The sequence below is a fragment of the Enhydra lutris genome, unplaced genomic scaffold, assembly GCF_002288905.1.
Source record: "Enhydra lutris kenyoni isolate GAN:26980312 unplaced genomic scaffold, ASM228890v2 scaffoldscaffold17, whole genome shotgun sequence".
NCBI lineage: Eukaryota > Metazoa > Chordata > Mammalia > Carnivora > Mustelidae > Enhydra > Enhydra lutris.
This window is the reverse complement of record NW_019154101.1, coordinates 36,735,860-36,754,570: the sequence shown is the minus strand read 5'-3', so window position 1 is coordinate 36,754,570 and position 18,711 is coordinate 36,735,860. Positions and strand designations below refer to the sequence as shown.

Below are 18,711 nucleotides of genomic sequence, written 5' to 3'. Positions count from 1 at the left end.
TTTATTTATTTATTTTATTTTTTTTTCAAATTCTCAATTTTAATAAAAAATTCAGAAGGTATTTTCCTAGAGTTTTAGTAAGTAGTGTTCAGCTGTATGTGAACACGTTTTAATAGTGCCCAGCTTCAGGTGTATTGTGGACCAAACTGAATTTTTTAAATTAATCTAACAAATCAGTACAGTGGACACCACTAGCATGTGAGTTAGGGACTGTTTACCCACAGAGGTGATCATACATTATTGTTTCAGTTTATAAAAGCATTCTCTGCAGGACTGATACTAAGATCTACCCCCAAAACACTGACATATGAGGGATTCTAAACTCAAGACTCCATGAAGCTGGATTTCTGACACCCTGTCAAAATCTGGCTCCTAAATTCTAACTTAAGAAAGGAAGCCGTAACAAAACATTTCTTTTTTTTTTTTTTTAAGATTTTATTTATTTATTTGACAGACAGAGATCACAAGTAGGCAGAGAGGCAGGCAGAGAGAGAGAGGAGGAAGCAGGCTCCCTGCGGAGCAGAGAGCCTGATGTGGGGCTCAATTCCAGGACCCCTGGGATCATGACCCGAGCAGAAGGCAGAGGCTTTAACCCACTGAGCCACCCAGGCGCCCCGTAACATAACATTTCTATTACAGATAAATTCCTTTCTTGGATTCCTGCTTCTCTCCTACAATTGTAGAGTGAAATGACATGATCTGTTAGGATCCATGTGCCAGCAACAGATATCAAGGTTAACAACCAGGAGGTTCATGAATGGGAGATATTTTAATTGTTAAAAGATTGGATACAAGTTTATAATGAACTGCATTCAGTATATTGACACCATTGTTAGATAGAAGGAAATCCATGCTCTAACACATATGATTACCTCATAGGATTTCCCTGAGTGCTTTTCTTTCCCTCCCACCTGTCTTTGTTCAAATGCTGTTTTTCTAGTAAAGTTTCTCTGACCACTGCATCTTAAACTGTAACTTACCCACATTCCCTAGTCCTTGCTTTATGTTTTTCTTCCCATTTTCTAACTCTGGGGATTGACTTTCTGCCTCCTATCCCTACGAGAATATAAGCCCCATAGGGGAAGGCAGTATTGTCTCTTTTGTTCCCTGCTGTATCACTAGAGTCTGTAACAGTGCCTGACACACAGTAGATGTGGATGCTCACTAAACATCTGTTGAGAAGACAAATGCGTGTTGTCTAATGTATAAGCAAGGAGCCCTATGCGGATCTGGTTGTGCTATGTGGTCTTTGGCTGTTTATGTAACTTCCTTCCGCTACAGTGAATTGGGAAAGGGAGAGATTCTCTTTCCTTCCTCCAAGACGGTACTAGGGTGAATGATACACGAAAGTACTTCCATTTTCTTAGTGGAACAAGATAAATGAAATCAAAATGCTATTGTTTATTATGCCATCAGACCAGTCCTTAACAAATATCTCCCTATGCAAATCTTCTAACTTTGCCCTACTTTCTAGATATAGAAAATAATCCCAAGCAGTAACATTACGCCTTTATGGTTACAGAGAAGACAATCTTTAATAGGACCAAAACATAAGGGTTTAATAGGACCAAACAAGGGTTGACCCTTGTCAACCATTTTTCTATGCACATGCTGCTGAAATTAGGCAAGTAAGTAGAACCAAAATTATTCTTCAGACCAAATCCTTCTCACAACAAAAATTAACTCTAGTATACGAAGCAAACCCACACAGTAGAATCACCTTACACTGATCAATCCTTACTGATCCGGGTATGGATTTATCTTCTAGAGATACAACATAGTGTAATGGTCAAAAGTAGTGGCTTGGCACCACACTGCTTGGGTTCAGATTCCATCTTTGCCTCCTACCAGGTATGCCTCCTCCGGCAAGTCATGTGAATTTTCCGACCTTAGTGTCCTCATCAGTAAAACTGGGATAACAGTAGCACTGAAACTTCAGAAACTTTGATGATTAAATGAGGTAATGCGAATAAAGTTCTTGGAGCAGAACTTGGCATATAATAGCATTCAATAAAAATTAGACATTATAACGATTAGGGAACGCAGAGTACCAGTAAGTTAAAGTTTTTACCAGAGGACTCTCTACAGATCACTCTGATTCTTAGAATGCTGATAACTTGCAACAATGTTATCTAAAAATCTAGGCAGGCATTCCTTCTACATTACTAACAACACAAATAAAAAGTCATGATTATAATGAAGATAAATGTCTTTATTTAGGAGTGTAACTTACTTTTAAAATAAGGGCAAAAGATAGGAAAGAGAAATTTTCCCTAATTATTTATTGGCTTCTTGATAGTTGTACATGGTTGCAGCTGTGAACACATATTTTTGATTAGTATTCTAATTTACTATCTTTCTCCTTCCCATTATGAATATTCAATACTTAATTTCTTTTACAAAGTCCTAAAGCACCTAGCAATATTTAGTTATAGTAATATATTAATTATATTATATTAATATAGTAATATTAATATAGCAATATACTATATATTACTATATTATATTAATATAGTAATATACTAAATATATTTAGTATATTTATAGTAATTACTATATTATATATAGTAATATATTATATATTACTATGTATTAATATAGTAATATACTAAATATATTTAATATATTTAGTTATAGTGGATATTCAATAAATAAGCAATTCAAGGCACATTTAAGAGTACACATCTGGGTGGCTCAGTCAGTTAAAGGTCCAACTCTTGCTTTTGGCTCAGGTCATGATCTCCGCATCCTGAAATCGAGTCCATCTTCAGAGTCTGTGCTGGGCGTGGAGCCTGCTTGAAGATTCGCACTCTCTCCCTCTGCCTCTCCGCCCCCTCCCCCAAGCCCATACGTGGGCACGTGCTCTCTCTCTCTCTCTGTCTCTTAAAAAAGAAGTACATACCAGGTATAAATTATTATATAAAGCACCTAAAGTTGGGCAAAAGTGAATGAGATAGTCTCTGACCTTCAATATTTTACACAGCAAACTGTAAGCAGACACATAAATAAAAAAGCCAAAGCAAATGTATCTTAAGAGAATTACAAGCAAAGGAGGAAAAGTTCCTACTCAGTTGATACAGAACCAAGGGTAAGACTATCTCAGGAAGGGCTCAGTCAGTCAAGCATTTGCTTTTGCCTCAGGTCATGATCTCAGGGTCCTGAGATTGAGCCTGCCTCAGGTGCCCTGCTCAGTGGAGAGTCTGCTTCTCCCTCTCACTCTGCCTCCTCCCACCCCTGCTCGTGCTCTCTCTTTCAAATAAATAAATAAAATCTAAAAAAAAAAAAAAAAAAAAGAGTATCTTCATGAAAGGGGTGTCTGTGGCTCAGTCAGTTGGGCATCCAATTCTTGATCTCAGCTCAAGTCTTGATCTCAAGGTCATGAGTTCAAGACCCATGTTGGGCTCCATACTGGGCATGGAGACTACTTTAAAAAAAAAATATCTTTGGGAAAGAAGAGATATGTCATGACCCTTTCACAGGTCATGTCATATACCAGGTATCTCCCCAGGTGTAGCTGTGAGAAGAAGGTACTCAGAGCAAGAAGAAAGAAGAAAGGAAGAAAGGCTTGGGGATAAGAAGGCTTAGGGGTATGCTCAGTAAGTATTGACCCTGTGTGACTAAAATTCAATGTAAGTTACTGAAAAAAATGAAAAGAAAGGTAAGTTTGGGTTACACTGAGGAGAGCTTAAGAGTCTGCAATTCACTTAGGAAACAATGTGGGGTCAGCCACACTTTAAGCAAGAACCGACAGGACCAAAGTTCCACTTACGAGATTCCCTCATGGTGGTATCCAAGACATGCTAGAGAAGAGAGGGTAGAGAAGGGTAGTTTGCCTACCTATTTCTTCAAATCCACAACAGTTCTTTTTCTTTCTGGTCACCCAGCTCTTGGGCTGTGCCATTCTAGCAACAGGAGCTCCAGCACTTGAGGTTTGGAGTCTAAGGAGACCACTCCCTCAAAACCATCCGTGTGTTCACTTTATACAGCAAGTTTCTGTCCTGAATCCTTCAGTAACTTCCTGTCCTAGTTACTAGCTCTATTCCCTGGTTCCATTAAAAACAAAAAAAAGGATGGGGGCTCTGTTTGAGTCTTTCTGATTCCTACACCAGGCACCATCTGCCCATGAGTACTACCACCTAAGTAATTTAGAACACCCTGGCTCCTAAAGGCCTATCTGGATTTCCCACTCTCACTTACCTGGATGCTCTCCTATTCTAACCTATGGGGTAGAACACAAGCCATTCTCGTGTGAAATACCCATTGTTCTATCTGCCTGGCCTGAGACTTAGAAAGTTGTCATCTTAGTTACTATGGGGTTCCTGATGGCCTCTGGCATCCTGAACCTTCACTGTCAGCCTCACCAGCTAGATTAGGTTCCCCTGTGGGCAAATTTACTGCCAGAACCTCACCTCTCCCCACCTTCTCCAGTGTTCTATAGCCTTCAATAGCTGGTACGGCTCATACCTAAATATAACCAAGAGGCTACCTGCAATAATAGACTGGTAAGAACCAGATAATAGGGACTGAGAGGAATGGCTAATGTTGGAGGCCCTGCACCGGGAGAAAACACATGAAAGGTTTTGGTAACTAATGGAATATAGAAGACAGTAAGAGGCAAGGAAGAGTCAAAGAACTCCATGGTTCAAAGTCTAGATGCCAAAGAAAGTCATGTCTGCAATAGCATGGGTACCTGGGATTGGCAAGGGATCTGTTTTGCTTTGGAATGCATTTTGTACATAGTACTTTTCCACTCCCCCCTTCCCTCACTCTGTGCTCATTCGTCGCATCTGCCTCTCTAGAATGAAAGCTCCAGGAGCGCAGGAACCTTGCTCACTCCCTCCCTCCAGAATACTCCAGAATACCCCAGAACAACACTTTCAGGAATACTTATATTCACTTATGGAAGTCTCTGATTCCATTTTCTACTGAGCTCAGAATTGAACAAATGGAAAAACAGAAATTGGAAAAAACTAATATGAATGGAGTGCTGTGGTCTGTTACTGATTCATGACATATATTTGGGTATCTAGTAATCTCAATGAGTTATTTGCTTCTACAGAGGAAGAAACGAGGTTCGAAATTCCCAATTATTGATCGGTCTTATTTCTTTGTAAAAATACAAGTGACTCATGTAACAACAGAACAAGAGCTAATAAATCAATGGTTTTCAGTGCAGATATAGACAGACCTTAGGAATCGATTTTTGAGTTAACATGCACTCCTTAGACATTGCTACCCATCAATGCTCTGCTGGATGGGCCTAGGTCTTAGGGGGAGACTTGGCCTGAGAAATGTGGGTACTAAGAAGAGATGGATGATGAGGAAGAGCACAGTAAAAGAAAGGGAAGGGCTAAGACACATAGCAAACTCCCTTGAAGGTTTAGGGAAGAGGAGAAGGGGGAGAGTGGAAGCAAAAAGCAGAAAGAAAAGTCAAAGACAACCAAGATAATGACATCTTTTAAAGATTTATTTACTTCTTTATTTGACAGAGAGATAGAGAGCACAAGTAGGCAGAGTGACAGGCAGACGGAGAGGGAGAAGCAGGCTCTCTGCTAAGCAGGGAGCCTGATGTGGAACTTGATCCCAGGACCCTGGGATCATGACCTGAGCCAAAGGCAGCCACTTAACTGACTGAGCCACCCAGGCGCCCCGATAATGACATCTTTTGTCAATCAAGGAAAGACTAACCAGTGATGGCAAATGCTGCAGAGGTTGGGAGGGCTCAAAATGAGAGAGTGACACTGAATTTCCTGATTGGGAGGCTTGGAGTGTCATCAGTGGAGTGCTGGACACAGGCGCAGATGGCAGAGGGAAAGGAATGACCATGTGAAGAGGATGTGGACAAAGTGACACAGGCTGGATTTTCAAGACGTTTGGTCTTGACGGCAATAGACTCTGCAGAAGTTGGAAGAACCACTGTGTTCAGACGGGATTTGAAGGTATTCTTAGCTTTTGGGAGACGGAAGCAAATTTAAAGATCCAGAGGGAGGAACTTCAGCCACAACACACACAGCACCCCTCCCCACAAAAAAAGAAAGAAAAAAAAATAGGAGGAATTATTATGTAGGAAAAGAAGTGTAAATGACATTTTGAGTTCTAAATGCACATAAGGGATGTAACTGAGAGTAAAGATGGGACCAGAAAAGGGCCCTCTGGCTCAGGAGATGAAGAGTTAAGAAAAGATGCCCTGGGGGAAAATAAATGGGAAGAAGACTGCTCTCCCGCCCTAGAACCCAACAGCCTGTGGACCAGCCTGCACAGAGTGGAAGAGACAGGCAACTTTTTGCTTTAAAACAAGGCCAGAGAAACTGAAGTTGGGGCCCAGGCCCTGTCTCTCTTATAGGACAAGATGGACTTCCAAAATATATATAGTTGGCTCAAGGACAGGACACTTCTCTCTCTCTCTCTCTCTCTCTTTTTTTTTTTTTTTTTAAGATTTTTATCTTTAAGTAACCTTATACCGAATGTGGAGCTCAAATTCACACCCAGAGATCAAGAGTCACGTGCTCCACTGACCATGACCCTTCTAAACTGCCTCCGCCATGGGAAACATATGACTACAATGGCATCATCAATCAGGGCTGCATCCTCTCTGTCACCAATCAAAAGAAAAAAAATTTCCTCAACAGAAACCCAGACTAGGAAAAGCAGTATTAATCACTATGTGGCGGAGTGCAGGAAGATTCATAGCCATGTGGCTACAACACCAGGAATTTAGGAGAAGGAAAAACAACATGGACTTGCCTTGGAAGAAATGCACCTTCTTTCAGATCTCAACACACTGTGGGACGTGCCTAAGGTGGACTTTATAGTGTGCCAGACAGCACATGACCTTGGTCATATCCAAACAACGAGAGTTCGCTGTTTGAGGCAATTTATTAAAGAACACCTTTCTCGGGGCACCTGGGTGGCTCAGTGGGTTAAGCCTCTGCCTTCTGCTTAGGTCATGATCTCAGGGTCCTGGGATCGAGCTCCACATCGGGCTCTCTGCTTAGCGGGAAGCCTGCTTCCCCCTCTCTCTCGGCCTGCCTCTCTGCTTACTTGTGATCTCTCTCTGTCAAATAAATAAATAAAATCTTTAAAAAAAAAAAAAAAAGAACACCTTTCTCTTGGTTATTTCCAAATGCATCAGTTTTCCTCTAGACATGACAGCTTTCCTCAATGTAAATAAAACATTTGTTATATGCTTTGTGCCTCCCTTTATTTCAGGCTTCACTGATACACTTCATAAAGCCCAGCAGAAATTTAAGCCTTAAAATAAGCATATACATAAAGTAAGAACAAAATATTTTATAATGGGACACTTGATAACATCTTACGAAATTCAAGTACGACATTAATATGGGTTTAGAAAGAAATGACACAAATGCAGCAGATAAATTCACAAAGAATTGTTAACGTTTCTACTTGGCTTGTCTTTATTCTGTGATGTCATAATTTGGATGCAAAGAAAACAGACATCTAATAACTTTTCAGGTTATTAATGTAGTTTGGTAGTCTTTAGGAACTAGGGCTACAGAACCCACAAATAACTCTTTGGAGCCAACCTTATATAAAATCCTGTGTGACTCTGAAAAGAAAACAGAATAGAAAGATGGCTAGGCTTTCCTCAACAAATATGGGCTAACATAAAATAACACTTAAGGCTGTTTAAAATGACTTTTCTAAAATATTCAGGGCTACAGCCTCCCTACTGTCAAAATAATTAAAAAGAGATGACAAGGAAAAGTGAAGGAGAATTTCTTTGTGGTTATCTTTTCTTCATTAGGGAGAGAGTTGTTAGCATCCAAGATTCAAGTAAAGGGCAAGCTAAACAAAAGAGGAGACTTCCATCCTCCCTTCTCAGTATCTTCTTATTGGCACTGTCTGGAGCCCTACTCCCATCCTGGGTAGCCATGGTAACCCAAAGGGCCAGATTCTCTCAACACTCAGGGAAATGTGAGAGGAGGACAGTAAGAAGACCAGTTGTGGTTCCATTCACAACTGAAGAATATGGGAGAACAAGATGTCCAGCCAGGGATTAGGAGTCAAGGACTGACAACAGAATCTGGAAATGAAAGCACCTTAGAATAACCTCATTTGACTCTGATCTGACTTGCTCAAGGTCACGGGGTACCTCGATGGCAAAGACACTACCAGAACCCAGATGTCCTTACTCACTCAGCACAGCACTCTGTCCACTTGCCATTGCCTTCTAATCCAAGAAACCAATTAGAAACTATAGAAAATGTGATAACCAATCTATTTTTATTTCCCCCTAAGCCAGGTCTCTTTTATTTTCCCTATCTTTTATTACAGAAATTTTCCAATACGTCCACACAGAGAGGAGAGAATAATAACCCCCCAGTACCCCTGACCAAGCTTAAGCAATCACCAACTTGTGGCCAATCTTCTTTCATCTATACTCACCCCACCTCCAGGATTTTGAAACAAATCCCAGATATGGTATCATTATTTCTTTATTAAATATTACATGCTCAAAGAAGTTATACAGCAGCAAATGCACCACAGACAATTTCGTTAGGAAGCTTTGGTGTCCCTATTCCATACCTATGTGCTATTTGAGGCATTTTCTATTTTATTTCACAGCTCTAGAACTAAAGGCCAACTCCTATGTTAGCACAGACCAGTAAAATATGCTCTGTGACCCTCTACATACACCGACAATATTAACCTTGGTGCAATGAGGAATTCTGATAAAGCAATTGTATTAGACAATATAAGCATAGAGAATGTTGAACTTATATCAAGAGATAAATGCTTTTCTACCTTAAAGGTAATACTTGTTTAACTTGGGCTTAGTTCTGGCCTGAGATAAAAAGCAAATTTTTTCCATGAGTCCACATGAAAGGTACGAAATAATGTAATTCTTAAAGCTTAACAAATCCACAAAATAATAAAAAAATTTACACACCAATAGTGTTCTGACTCCCTTAGGACAGAAACCATTTATTTGTCTTAAAGGTATGATGGAAATTTTAAATTTAACAATAAAATACAGAAACACTTTTCTTTCAAACAGCCATTTACATTTATTTTTCCCATAAAACAAACACATTAAAAAAAGACATTCAAAAATTTTTCTTAAATTAACAAATAGGATTGTGTTACTGGAACTAAGTAGATAGATAATAGTTTGTGTGTGTGTGTGTGTGTATGTGAATGGCTATTTCAGCTACAATGTTGACAAATAACATTTCCCCTTCTAATTTTCTATTACACCTTCTTTCACTTCCCTCCCTCCATACTAGTTTTCTGTATGAACTATATTTTTAAAAACAAGGGTATATTAGAAAGTCAATGAGTGGGAAAGCAGGCAAATCAGGACTCTAAGTTAAGTCTAATTTCATTTCAAATATGGTCTTTTTTTTCAGGGAAAAAAAGCCCTACAAGACACAATTTTTATCTTATAAAAAATGTAACAACTTATCTTCTAGTAAAGTTATGATACTCATACCTGCTGAGGTTTCTCTAAATTTGTCACTGGTCTTCTTTTTCCTCCATTTCCAAGGTTTAAAGATTTTACCGATGGTGGAGAGTTTCCCCTTTCTCTTGAAGGGAGGTGTTTGTGAGCCTGCTGTTGGGCCATCTGAATTTGCTAGAGAAGCTTTGTCCAGTCCATCAACTGTATAAAGAAAAATAAAGTCAGAGAAAAGCTGTAATAAAAAGTCTGAAACAACGTCATATTTCTTCCTGCACTTTAATAGCAAGCATGACCATTTTAATTGGAATCTCACGTAAAGTTTATTTTGTCCCACTTCCCAGCTGGTAGAACTCCCCTAATATTAATCAGTCAATCAATCAATCAGAAATTACAGTCCCCTTAGATAATCATTTTGGGAAAATAGAAAAGAAGCAAGAGACTTACATAATAGGTAAGGCCAGACAAACAGGGGTCTATGAAACCCAGCTGAATCCATTGCAGCAACTACGACACTATTTTGTGAAGGACTAGAGCATTCTAAGTATTCCTGAAATAGGATGTTCCTCCAGAGGCTAGTATGGCATTCTCAGTAATGAATATTACAGTTACAGTGTAGTTAAAACCATGGTTTCTCCTTCGCAAAATTAAATTTCGTGCCAAGAAGCTAATTCTAACTTTTACAATGCTAAAACCATCTTTTGCTTCTAAAAGAAAATTTCAGCTTCCAATAAACCGATAATTTTCACTAACAATAAGAAATGCGTGGAAAATGTGGGTATTGTATGTGATAGAACATATCTTTAGGGCCTTAATCATCTTATTAATCAGAGAAAGGCCCAAAACCTTAAGCTGCCTTGCACTATGTTCAAAACAGAAGGTAGACAACGATGACTTATGTTATTGCTACTGTTAAATGGTAATGGCAAAAAACTGGAAGCAGCCCAGAATGGATAAACTGTGGTATTGTTCATGTAACGAAATAACTCAGCAATAATAATGATAACAACCCCCCGATACAGACAACAACATGAATGCCTCTCAAAAACACTGTGTTGAAAAAAAAGCCAAGAACAACAAAATACAAATATATACCATGTGGTTCTACTTATATGAAGTTCTAAAGGAGTCAAAATGAATTTATGATAATAACAAAAAAAAAGAAAGAAAATCAGAACAGTAGTTCTTCTTGAAATGTGATGGAAGTTAAAGTTAATTGAGAAGGGGCTTCAAGGGAACTTTGTGGGGTGACTGAAATTATCCCAATAAGGGATAGATCATACAAAACTCATCAAATGATATTTTTGATATCATGCATTTTACTTCATATAAAATTCACCTTTAAAAAACAATATATAGTGAACTCCAATTAATGATATGCATGCTGATGTGCTTAGGGGTAAAGTGTACTGATGTCCATCAAAAACAATTAATGGACAGACGGATGGAATGGGCAGATGGATAAATACAATAAAGTAAATAAAAACCATACTAAAAAAAATACAGCAAAACATTAAGTGTTGAATTTGGGGAGAAGCAAGATACGTGATGATTAACCATATAATTCTTTCATCTTGAAAACTTCCATAATAAAATGCTGAAAAAAAACAAAACAAAGGCAGAATTGAATGGTAAGGACTTTTGCCTGCAGAAAAATGGAGTCAGACTTACATTTTCCTATTCCTCCTCTTAAATAGAACTTAAAAACCCCAAATGTTATATATAAACAAAGCATAAGAAGACTCTGCAAAGTGAAAAGGAAGTAGACCACCCTGAGACTTCAGGACCCAAGAAACAACATGAAGGTGAGATCCCGGGTTTTCTTTTTGTCTCACTTACACCAGACTTGTAGCTGAAAGGAGTCAGCAACCTGGAGACACTATGAGACATAGACCAAAAAAGCCACCACAAAAGCTGCTCTCCAGCCAAAACAGCAAGAAAGGGACAGCCTAGGAAGAAGGAAACCCTTTAGTCAATAACTGCTCTATTCCAGCCAAACACCACAAAAGAAATGATCACCATGAATGCCAGGAAAGGATGAGTGGGGAGACTAGAAGTCTACCCTCATGAAGCTGTAACCAACTCCCCTGTCAGAGATGTCATGAAAGACCAAGTAGGGAGTTGGGACCTTCATGCCTACCATCTGGTAATGAATGATCCTTTACAGTGTCAGCAGAGAGCACATGGGAGCCTGGCCTTCCACCCCTACGCAGCAGTAATGAGGTGTCTCTCCTCCTCCATCCCCATAAATATTGGGGTGGTATCAAACCAATATCCAGTGGGAACAAGACCACTCCTATCCACTGTGGTATCAGTTCAGACTATGCTGGGATCTAGAAATACCACCATCCCCAAGAGGAATGAGGAGCATCCCCTGCCCCCATTTCCACCACAAGGTATCAAAAGAGGGTGACTGGAGAACCTGGATTTTTACCTCTACCTGGCAGTAACCCGGCAGTACCCCTCCTTCCAATGCTGGAGATGTGGTAGACAAAGCGAGTTAAAAAAAAAAAAAAGTATTCAATAAGATTTTGAGTCCCATAGCATAATATAAAAATGTCTACATCTGAATCAAAAATCACTTGGCATACCAGAATTAAAGAAATCTTAAGCTGAATGAGAAAAGACAATCCATCTATACTAATACCTAAATCCTTATGAGCTGCTTCCAAACAAGAAGGATAAATTCCGTTTTTCCCTCTAGCAATGTTTATTCTAGTTTCAGATAGAAATGCAAATCCTGCAGTGACTGTTTCTTCCATGCATGGTTCCTGACCCTACTTTACCCTGCCCATATGGACCAAAGTACAATGGGCAGAGAGAAATATAGGACAGAGTGATTTTGAAGCTAAGCCAGAGTAAAAATGTAAAATCCTGATTTACTTCACTTCCACTCTTTTCCACTACCTTCCTCAAACAAGAGGCAAACCTAGGGAGGAACTGAGTGTCTGGTGTTTCTTCTTTTTTGAGATTTTATGCTGAAGGGCTTAATTTTGAACAATTTCAATGTTGTGAAAGATATAAGGGCTGACTGTTACACAAATGGGAATGAGGGTTTCTATCTCAAATTCAGCTCTGTGGCTACAGACATGCATTTGCTTTTCCTTTTCTCTCTCAAGCCACATATCCAGTTCCTTGTCACGCCATAAAAATTCTGCTTTTGACCCAAACCACTGAAGAATAATCTACTTTTTCTCCTCAAAACAAAAATAAACAAAGCAAAAAGTAAGTAATTCTCTAGGTGACAAATGAGGAGACTGAGTGAGTGAAGAATTAAAACCTTAGTGTTAAATTCATAGCTGCATAAGAATTAACTGCCATTATCTTTATTATTCATCTACAGTTCTAGTCTTTATCTCTGCTCTGGAAAGGGTCCCGGGCTACTGCCAATGACCAGAGCAGTGCACACACATACATATCTTTTTTCTGATAGAAAATTTAATTCATTTGTAATTTTGTAATTGCTGGGTTAGTAGAGCAAACCAGGCTTGCAATTAGGAACCATATGTTGGCACAGTTGGCCATACTGCCATTGTATGTCTCTTGAATCATGAATGCGTAGGGATTTTCACCTGCTTTTGAGTTGTATGAACAGAATATAAACTCTCTTCTCCAAACACCTAGGATACTGTCAGTTCCATTGATACTGCTATAATTTTCTTTTGAATCAACTTACTATTAAAATCTGTTTGAAACTTACTAAAAAATTTTTTCACAACAAGTCACCTGAATCTTATATTTGCATCCAGATGAGAACAAATTGCTAGGTAAATCCCAGATGAAAGTCTAAATTTCCTGTTTTAAAGGTTAATTTTGATTGATTTTCATGTTTTGAAAAGTAACCTGCCCTTCATCAGAAGTTTCTTTTTCACACTTGAGATTGTTTTAAAATATTTAAAATATTTATTTATTTTACAGTTTTTATGTTTTCCAGTATAAGTCTGCCACTTTCCCCTTTAAAGGCCATAGAACTTTACAGCAGCATTCAGGGAAGATTTGGCTTTATTTCCTATCCTTACATGAGGCCTCTCTCAATCGAATGCCTTCATACATGTACTATCATATACAGTGGCATACATAATTTCTGGACCCAGAACCAAGTAGACAACAAAATTAGGATAAACTCATGCTCTGAGCCATCGCAGATGAGACTTGATAATGGTTTCCAAAGAAGCCAAGTGGCTATCCTTGTCTTGAGTTCACTAATGGAGATCCTTACTCTCTTGCTGATCAGAGTTTACTTTGGGTTGTACCAAAATCTTCCCTTTGTGGGGGTAAGATGAATGATCCCTGACAGACAGTAAGAGAAAAGGAACACAAAGATCAAGGTGTGTGGCGTTACATGAGAGTATGAGTTAACAATTCTGAAGCTGCTATCCAAGTACACTGGGACAGAATAAATAAGTATACGGATAATTTATGTCAGGAGCCACTGCTGGAAAGCGAGCTTTTTGGTAAGTGGGGGGATGGGGCGGTTAGAATGATCCCTATGGCACTGCATTAGAGGTGGAAATATCATGATAGTTCTGTTCTGTTCCGTTCAGAAAGTTCTGTTCATTCAGAAAGCCTAGAAGCAACAATACCCCAAGTGTGCACACTGGTACTCAGATCTTGGTTTCTAACAGTGCTCTTCAAAGAAAAGAAACACTAGATTAGCCTGAAGCATGTTACAGTGCCAGAAAGTAAGCAAGTGCTCAAAAAACATACTGATGGGAGTATGTCAAATCCACATAGGAGCCAACTGAAAGAGTCCCCAAGGCCAAAGCTGGAACAATCTGAGCAACAAAATAAATGATGTAGTATTAGATAATAATCCAAAGTATAAAATAAATATATATAATATGGATAGAGATAAATATCAAATACTGATATAGATAATATCACACTGATATAAATATTGAATGGTTAAATAATATCATACTAATACAAATATTGAATAATTAAATGTGGGAAAGCAAATTTGTACAGAAGATTACAAATAATTTATATAAACACTCCATCTCAAGGGAGTGGAGCTGAACTCCCCACTCCTTAAATGTGGGCTACACACTGGGACTTCCTTCCAAGGACTGCAACATAAAATGGAGGGGGAGGAGTGACTTTACAGAGGAGAAAATTGACAAATACTACCTCAGCTAAGTGATCTTGATTAGTTGCATCTGTAGTATGTCATGTTGATAACATGTACCCTTGATATGATGGAAGAAAATCATACTTCAAAACCTATAACCTCACTGTAACCATGAGAAAAACATCAGACAAAACTAAAATGAGGGACATTTATAAATTACCTGACCAATACACCTCAAAACTGTCAACATCATTAAAAACAAAGAAAGTCTAAGAAACGATCAGAGACCAGAGGAGCTAAGGAGACATATAAATAGATGCAATGTGGTATCCTGGATGGAATCTTGAAAAAACAAAAAAAGGGCATTTGGGGAAAATGAGGGAAATTCCAATAAATTATGGAATTTAGTTAACAGTAATGCACCAGTACTCTGTTCCTTGGTTGTAACAAATGTATCATACTCATACATGAGATGAATAACAGGAGAAACTAAGTAGGAGGGTATATGAGAACTCCGTACTATCTTTGTAACTTTTCTACAAATCTATAAGTATCTTAAAGAATTCGTTTGTATAAATGTGGCATTAGCTAGCATAGAGGTGCATGAGGATGAGAATTTAAGAGGTTCACAGGGGTGAGGATATCAGCTGTAGGGAGACCTCAGGGAGTCCTGCTTTTACCAAGAGTAAACATTTCTGCTCAGAGAGGTTTTGGGAAGTTAATATGCTTTAGAATTGCCCATCTTTCTCTCTAAAATCTCTTTTTTAAAAAAAAAAATATTTTTATTACCAGATAATGTATTATTTGCCCCAGGGGTACAGGTCTGTGAATCATCAGGCTTACACATTTCACAGCACTCACCATAGCACATGCCCTCCCCAATGTCCATAACCCAACCACCCCATCCCTACCCTCCCATCCCCAGCAACCCTCAGTTTGTTTTGAGAGATTAAGAGTCTCTTATGGTTTGTCTCCCTTCCGATCCCATCTTGTTTCATAAAAATCTCTTTTTATCAATAATTTCTATTTCTAGTGTTTTATCACTGAGAGATATTTATAGGTCATCAAATTGCTATTTCATCACTTTTCAGCACATGATAGACCCAAATAAGGTAACTGACATCCAACATCTTTCAAAAGGGTAGATAACGAGCCTTGAAAAATGGTGTCAGCAAGTATCCACTCAGTTACTGTGAGCCTGATCCAAAATACCCCCAATTCTCTCTCTCTCTCACCATACCAGGATTAGTATCATATACTGATGACATAGAATGACAAATCTGGGAATAAAAAAGGTTCCTTGTTCTTTATTTTTAAATCACTGAAGCTGAACTGTTTTCAGTAATAGAATTTTATTTGTGAATCAAAGTAAATTTAAAGGACTGAAACTTATTTCATGACAATTGAGGACTCATTTCCTATCTCATGCCCTGCACTCATAAGGATGGAAGAGTGAATGGCACAATTCAGAAATAGAAACCCCATAGCTGATGCCAGTGTGAAAGGTCTGATGCATAGTACCCAGCAATGAACTAGCCACTGCCCCACCTTGCGTTTGATTCTCTCCTGAAAGTGGAAATTAGTGAGCACTTTATTAACAACAGAATTGATGATCACTGATATTTGTTGAGTGCCTATGTGCGTCAGGCTCTGTGCTAAGTACCTTACCTGCCTTGGCTCATGCTAATTCTCACGACAGCTCTTACATAGATTCTATTATCAGTCCCATTTCGGAGATGAGAAAAGACTCACAGAGACTAAATGTCTAGCTCAGTATTCGGCAATGTACGTGGTGGAGGTGCTTTCATATAGAGAGATTAAATAAACATTTATTGACTAAATTATGTGACTTAAAATGAATAAATATGTATCTTCTCAAGTGACACACTGTGTGGGTGGCAGAGCTTGGATTCCAAGTCAGAGATGGCCCTCTTTACTACTGACCAGCAAGGCCTGCTTTAACTCAGTGCCACGAACCCACCATAAAGGTCCTGGGAGATCCCAGACAGTAGGACAGGATTCTCACCCTTTCAGAGCTTGCAGAATGGTTGGGGGAGCAGATGTGATCAGTGCTCTGTGATGCCAGCCAGGTGGGAGGCACTGGAACAAAGGTGGGAGAAGAGCCCAAAGGTGGAAGCACAGGGAGGGGATCAGTCAACACTGACTGAGGTGACTGGGGAGTGTTTCACAGGGAGTGAGAGACTTGACTGGGAACCGAAAAGATGAGTAGACTTTTTGGTGGAAATCAAGGAAGGAATGGCCTGAAAGTGATCCAATCAAGGATGGCTGACCTTTTAAAATAAAGCCAAAAAAAACTACAAAACAACCCCAAAAAACAAAAAGCAAAAAACCCCACATCCTCATTGCCATGCTCCTGTGCTCAAAATAGACACATGTTACATATTTATGGGAAAATAAATGAAAGAAAATTTATAAGGTCAAGTCTTTGAACATGTGAAATGGTTAAATGCGAAAAATGTAAAAAGGAACTAGAGAATGAGTGAACTTTCTATATATCAATGTATATAGCATTACTTAAAAATCTGAGAATACAATTTTAGAGTTAGAAAAGATCTTGGTTGGTACAGGGAAAAACATTGTTTTTCATTAGCTGACTGCTTAAAGAATAATCAACATTAAGGTGATAATCAAGGCTGAAAATATTTTAATTATGTAGCCACCATCTTTTAAAATCCAGTAAGAGTAAAAAGAATAGAATGTAAACAAGAAACCAAATTTGAAGAAAAAGAATAGAATATGAAAAACATTGATATCCTAAGAGTCAAATGAAGTTATATTAGTCCCCCCGGAGGAAGACAGCCCTCATAACTCGAATCCGTATTTGCCAATTTCCAGTCCTCTATGACTGAAAGAAGCTATAAAGTTATCTAAAGGGACCTGGGTAAGATCTGCCACTCAAATTAAACTATGGAGCTTTTTCAAAATAATTTTTAGGTATATTTACAGACAGTAATGATTTTGTGTATGTAATCACCATCCAGATCAAAGTCTAGAATTATTTCCAGACCCAGAAAGCTTCCTTGTGCTTCTTCCCAGTCATAACCACTCTCTCCCACCCATTCCCCCAAATAACCATTGTTTTAACCCCTATTACCACTGATTTATGTCACCTATTCTTGAACTTCAGCTTAGTGGACTTCTACAGCACACTCCTTTATAAATGTCTGTCCCTGTTCACTAAACTTTATGTCTGAGAATCATCTAAACACATGAGCATTACAAAGCAAAGTTACCTAGCTACAAAATGGAAATCTGCAGTCTTAGCAAGACCTCAGATGAGAGAGCACTCAAAAATGATAACCTTTATGCAAGCTCTTCTATTTATAAGGGATATCATTATTAATTTCTTTATCTGAAAAATGCAAATAACATCTCCCTTCCCTTGCCAGATTCTGGGAAAACTAATCCATCTATTATCTTTTGAGACTGCCCTGAAACTGTGCTACACTGGAAGCTCACCTATGCAAGATGAAAGGTTAAGAAGCAGTTTACTGTCCATAAATAATGGCAGCTTTACGTTTATTTGCACTCTGCATATGAAATCATGCAGCAGTTCCAAGACGCGCAATTTGTAGAAACACTGAGTACTAAGTTATCCGTTATGGGAACTGCAACTGTGTTTAATACAGGGGTTCTACATTATCATATATATACATGTTTTTTTTAAAGATTTTATTTATTTATTTGACAGAGATCACAAGTAGGCAGAGAGGGAGGCAGAGAGAGAGAAAGAAGCAGGCTCCCTGCTGAGCAGAAAGCCCGATGCGGGGCTCGATCCCAGGACTCTGGGATCATGACCTGAGCTGAAGGCAGAGGCTTAACCCACTGAGCCACCCAGGCGCCTCTATCCTATATATATTTAAAAACTACCTGTGGATGGGGCACCTGGGTAGCTCAGTGGGTTACCTCTGCCTTCGGCTCGGGTCATGCTCCCGGGGTCCTGGGATGGAGTTACACATCGGGTTCTCCGCTGAGAAGGGAGCCTGCTTCCTCTTCTCTCTCTGCCTGCCTCTCTGCATACTTGTGATCTCTATCTGTCAAATAAATAAATAAAATCTTAAAAAAAAAAAACAAAAAACTACCTGTGGAGAAACTGAGACCCAAGGAGACTATGGGGCTTCCCAAGTCATTAACTAATGGCAAAGACATCATCTAGGTCATGTGATTCCTGAGTCTGTCCTCCTTAGAATACAACAGC

The 18,711-nt window shown here is 38.8% G+C and overlaps 1 protein-coding gene across 1 annotated transcript in view; it reads right to left on the bottom strand.

Moving 5' to 3' along the window:
* The window catches only part of LOC111147576 (phosphatase and actin regulator 2), a 111,352-nt gene that overhangs the window by 69,513 nt on the left and 23,128 nt on the right, over positions 1-18,711 (bottom strand). The window contains exon 2 of the mRNA XM_022503686.1: positions 9,458-9,625. Within this exon, the coding sequence (XP_022359394.1) occupies positions 9,458-9,625 (168 nt within the window). The remainder of the gene's footprint in view (positions 1-9,457; positions 9,626-18,711) is intronic.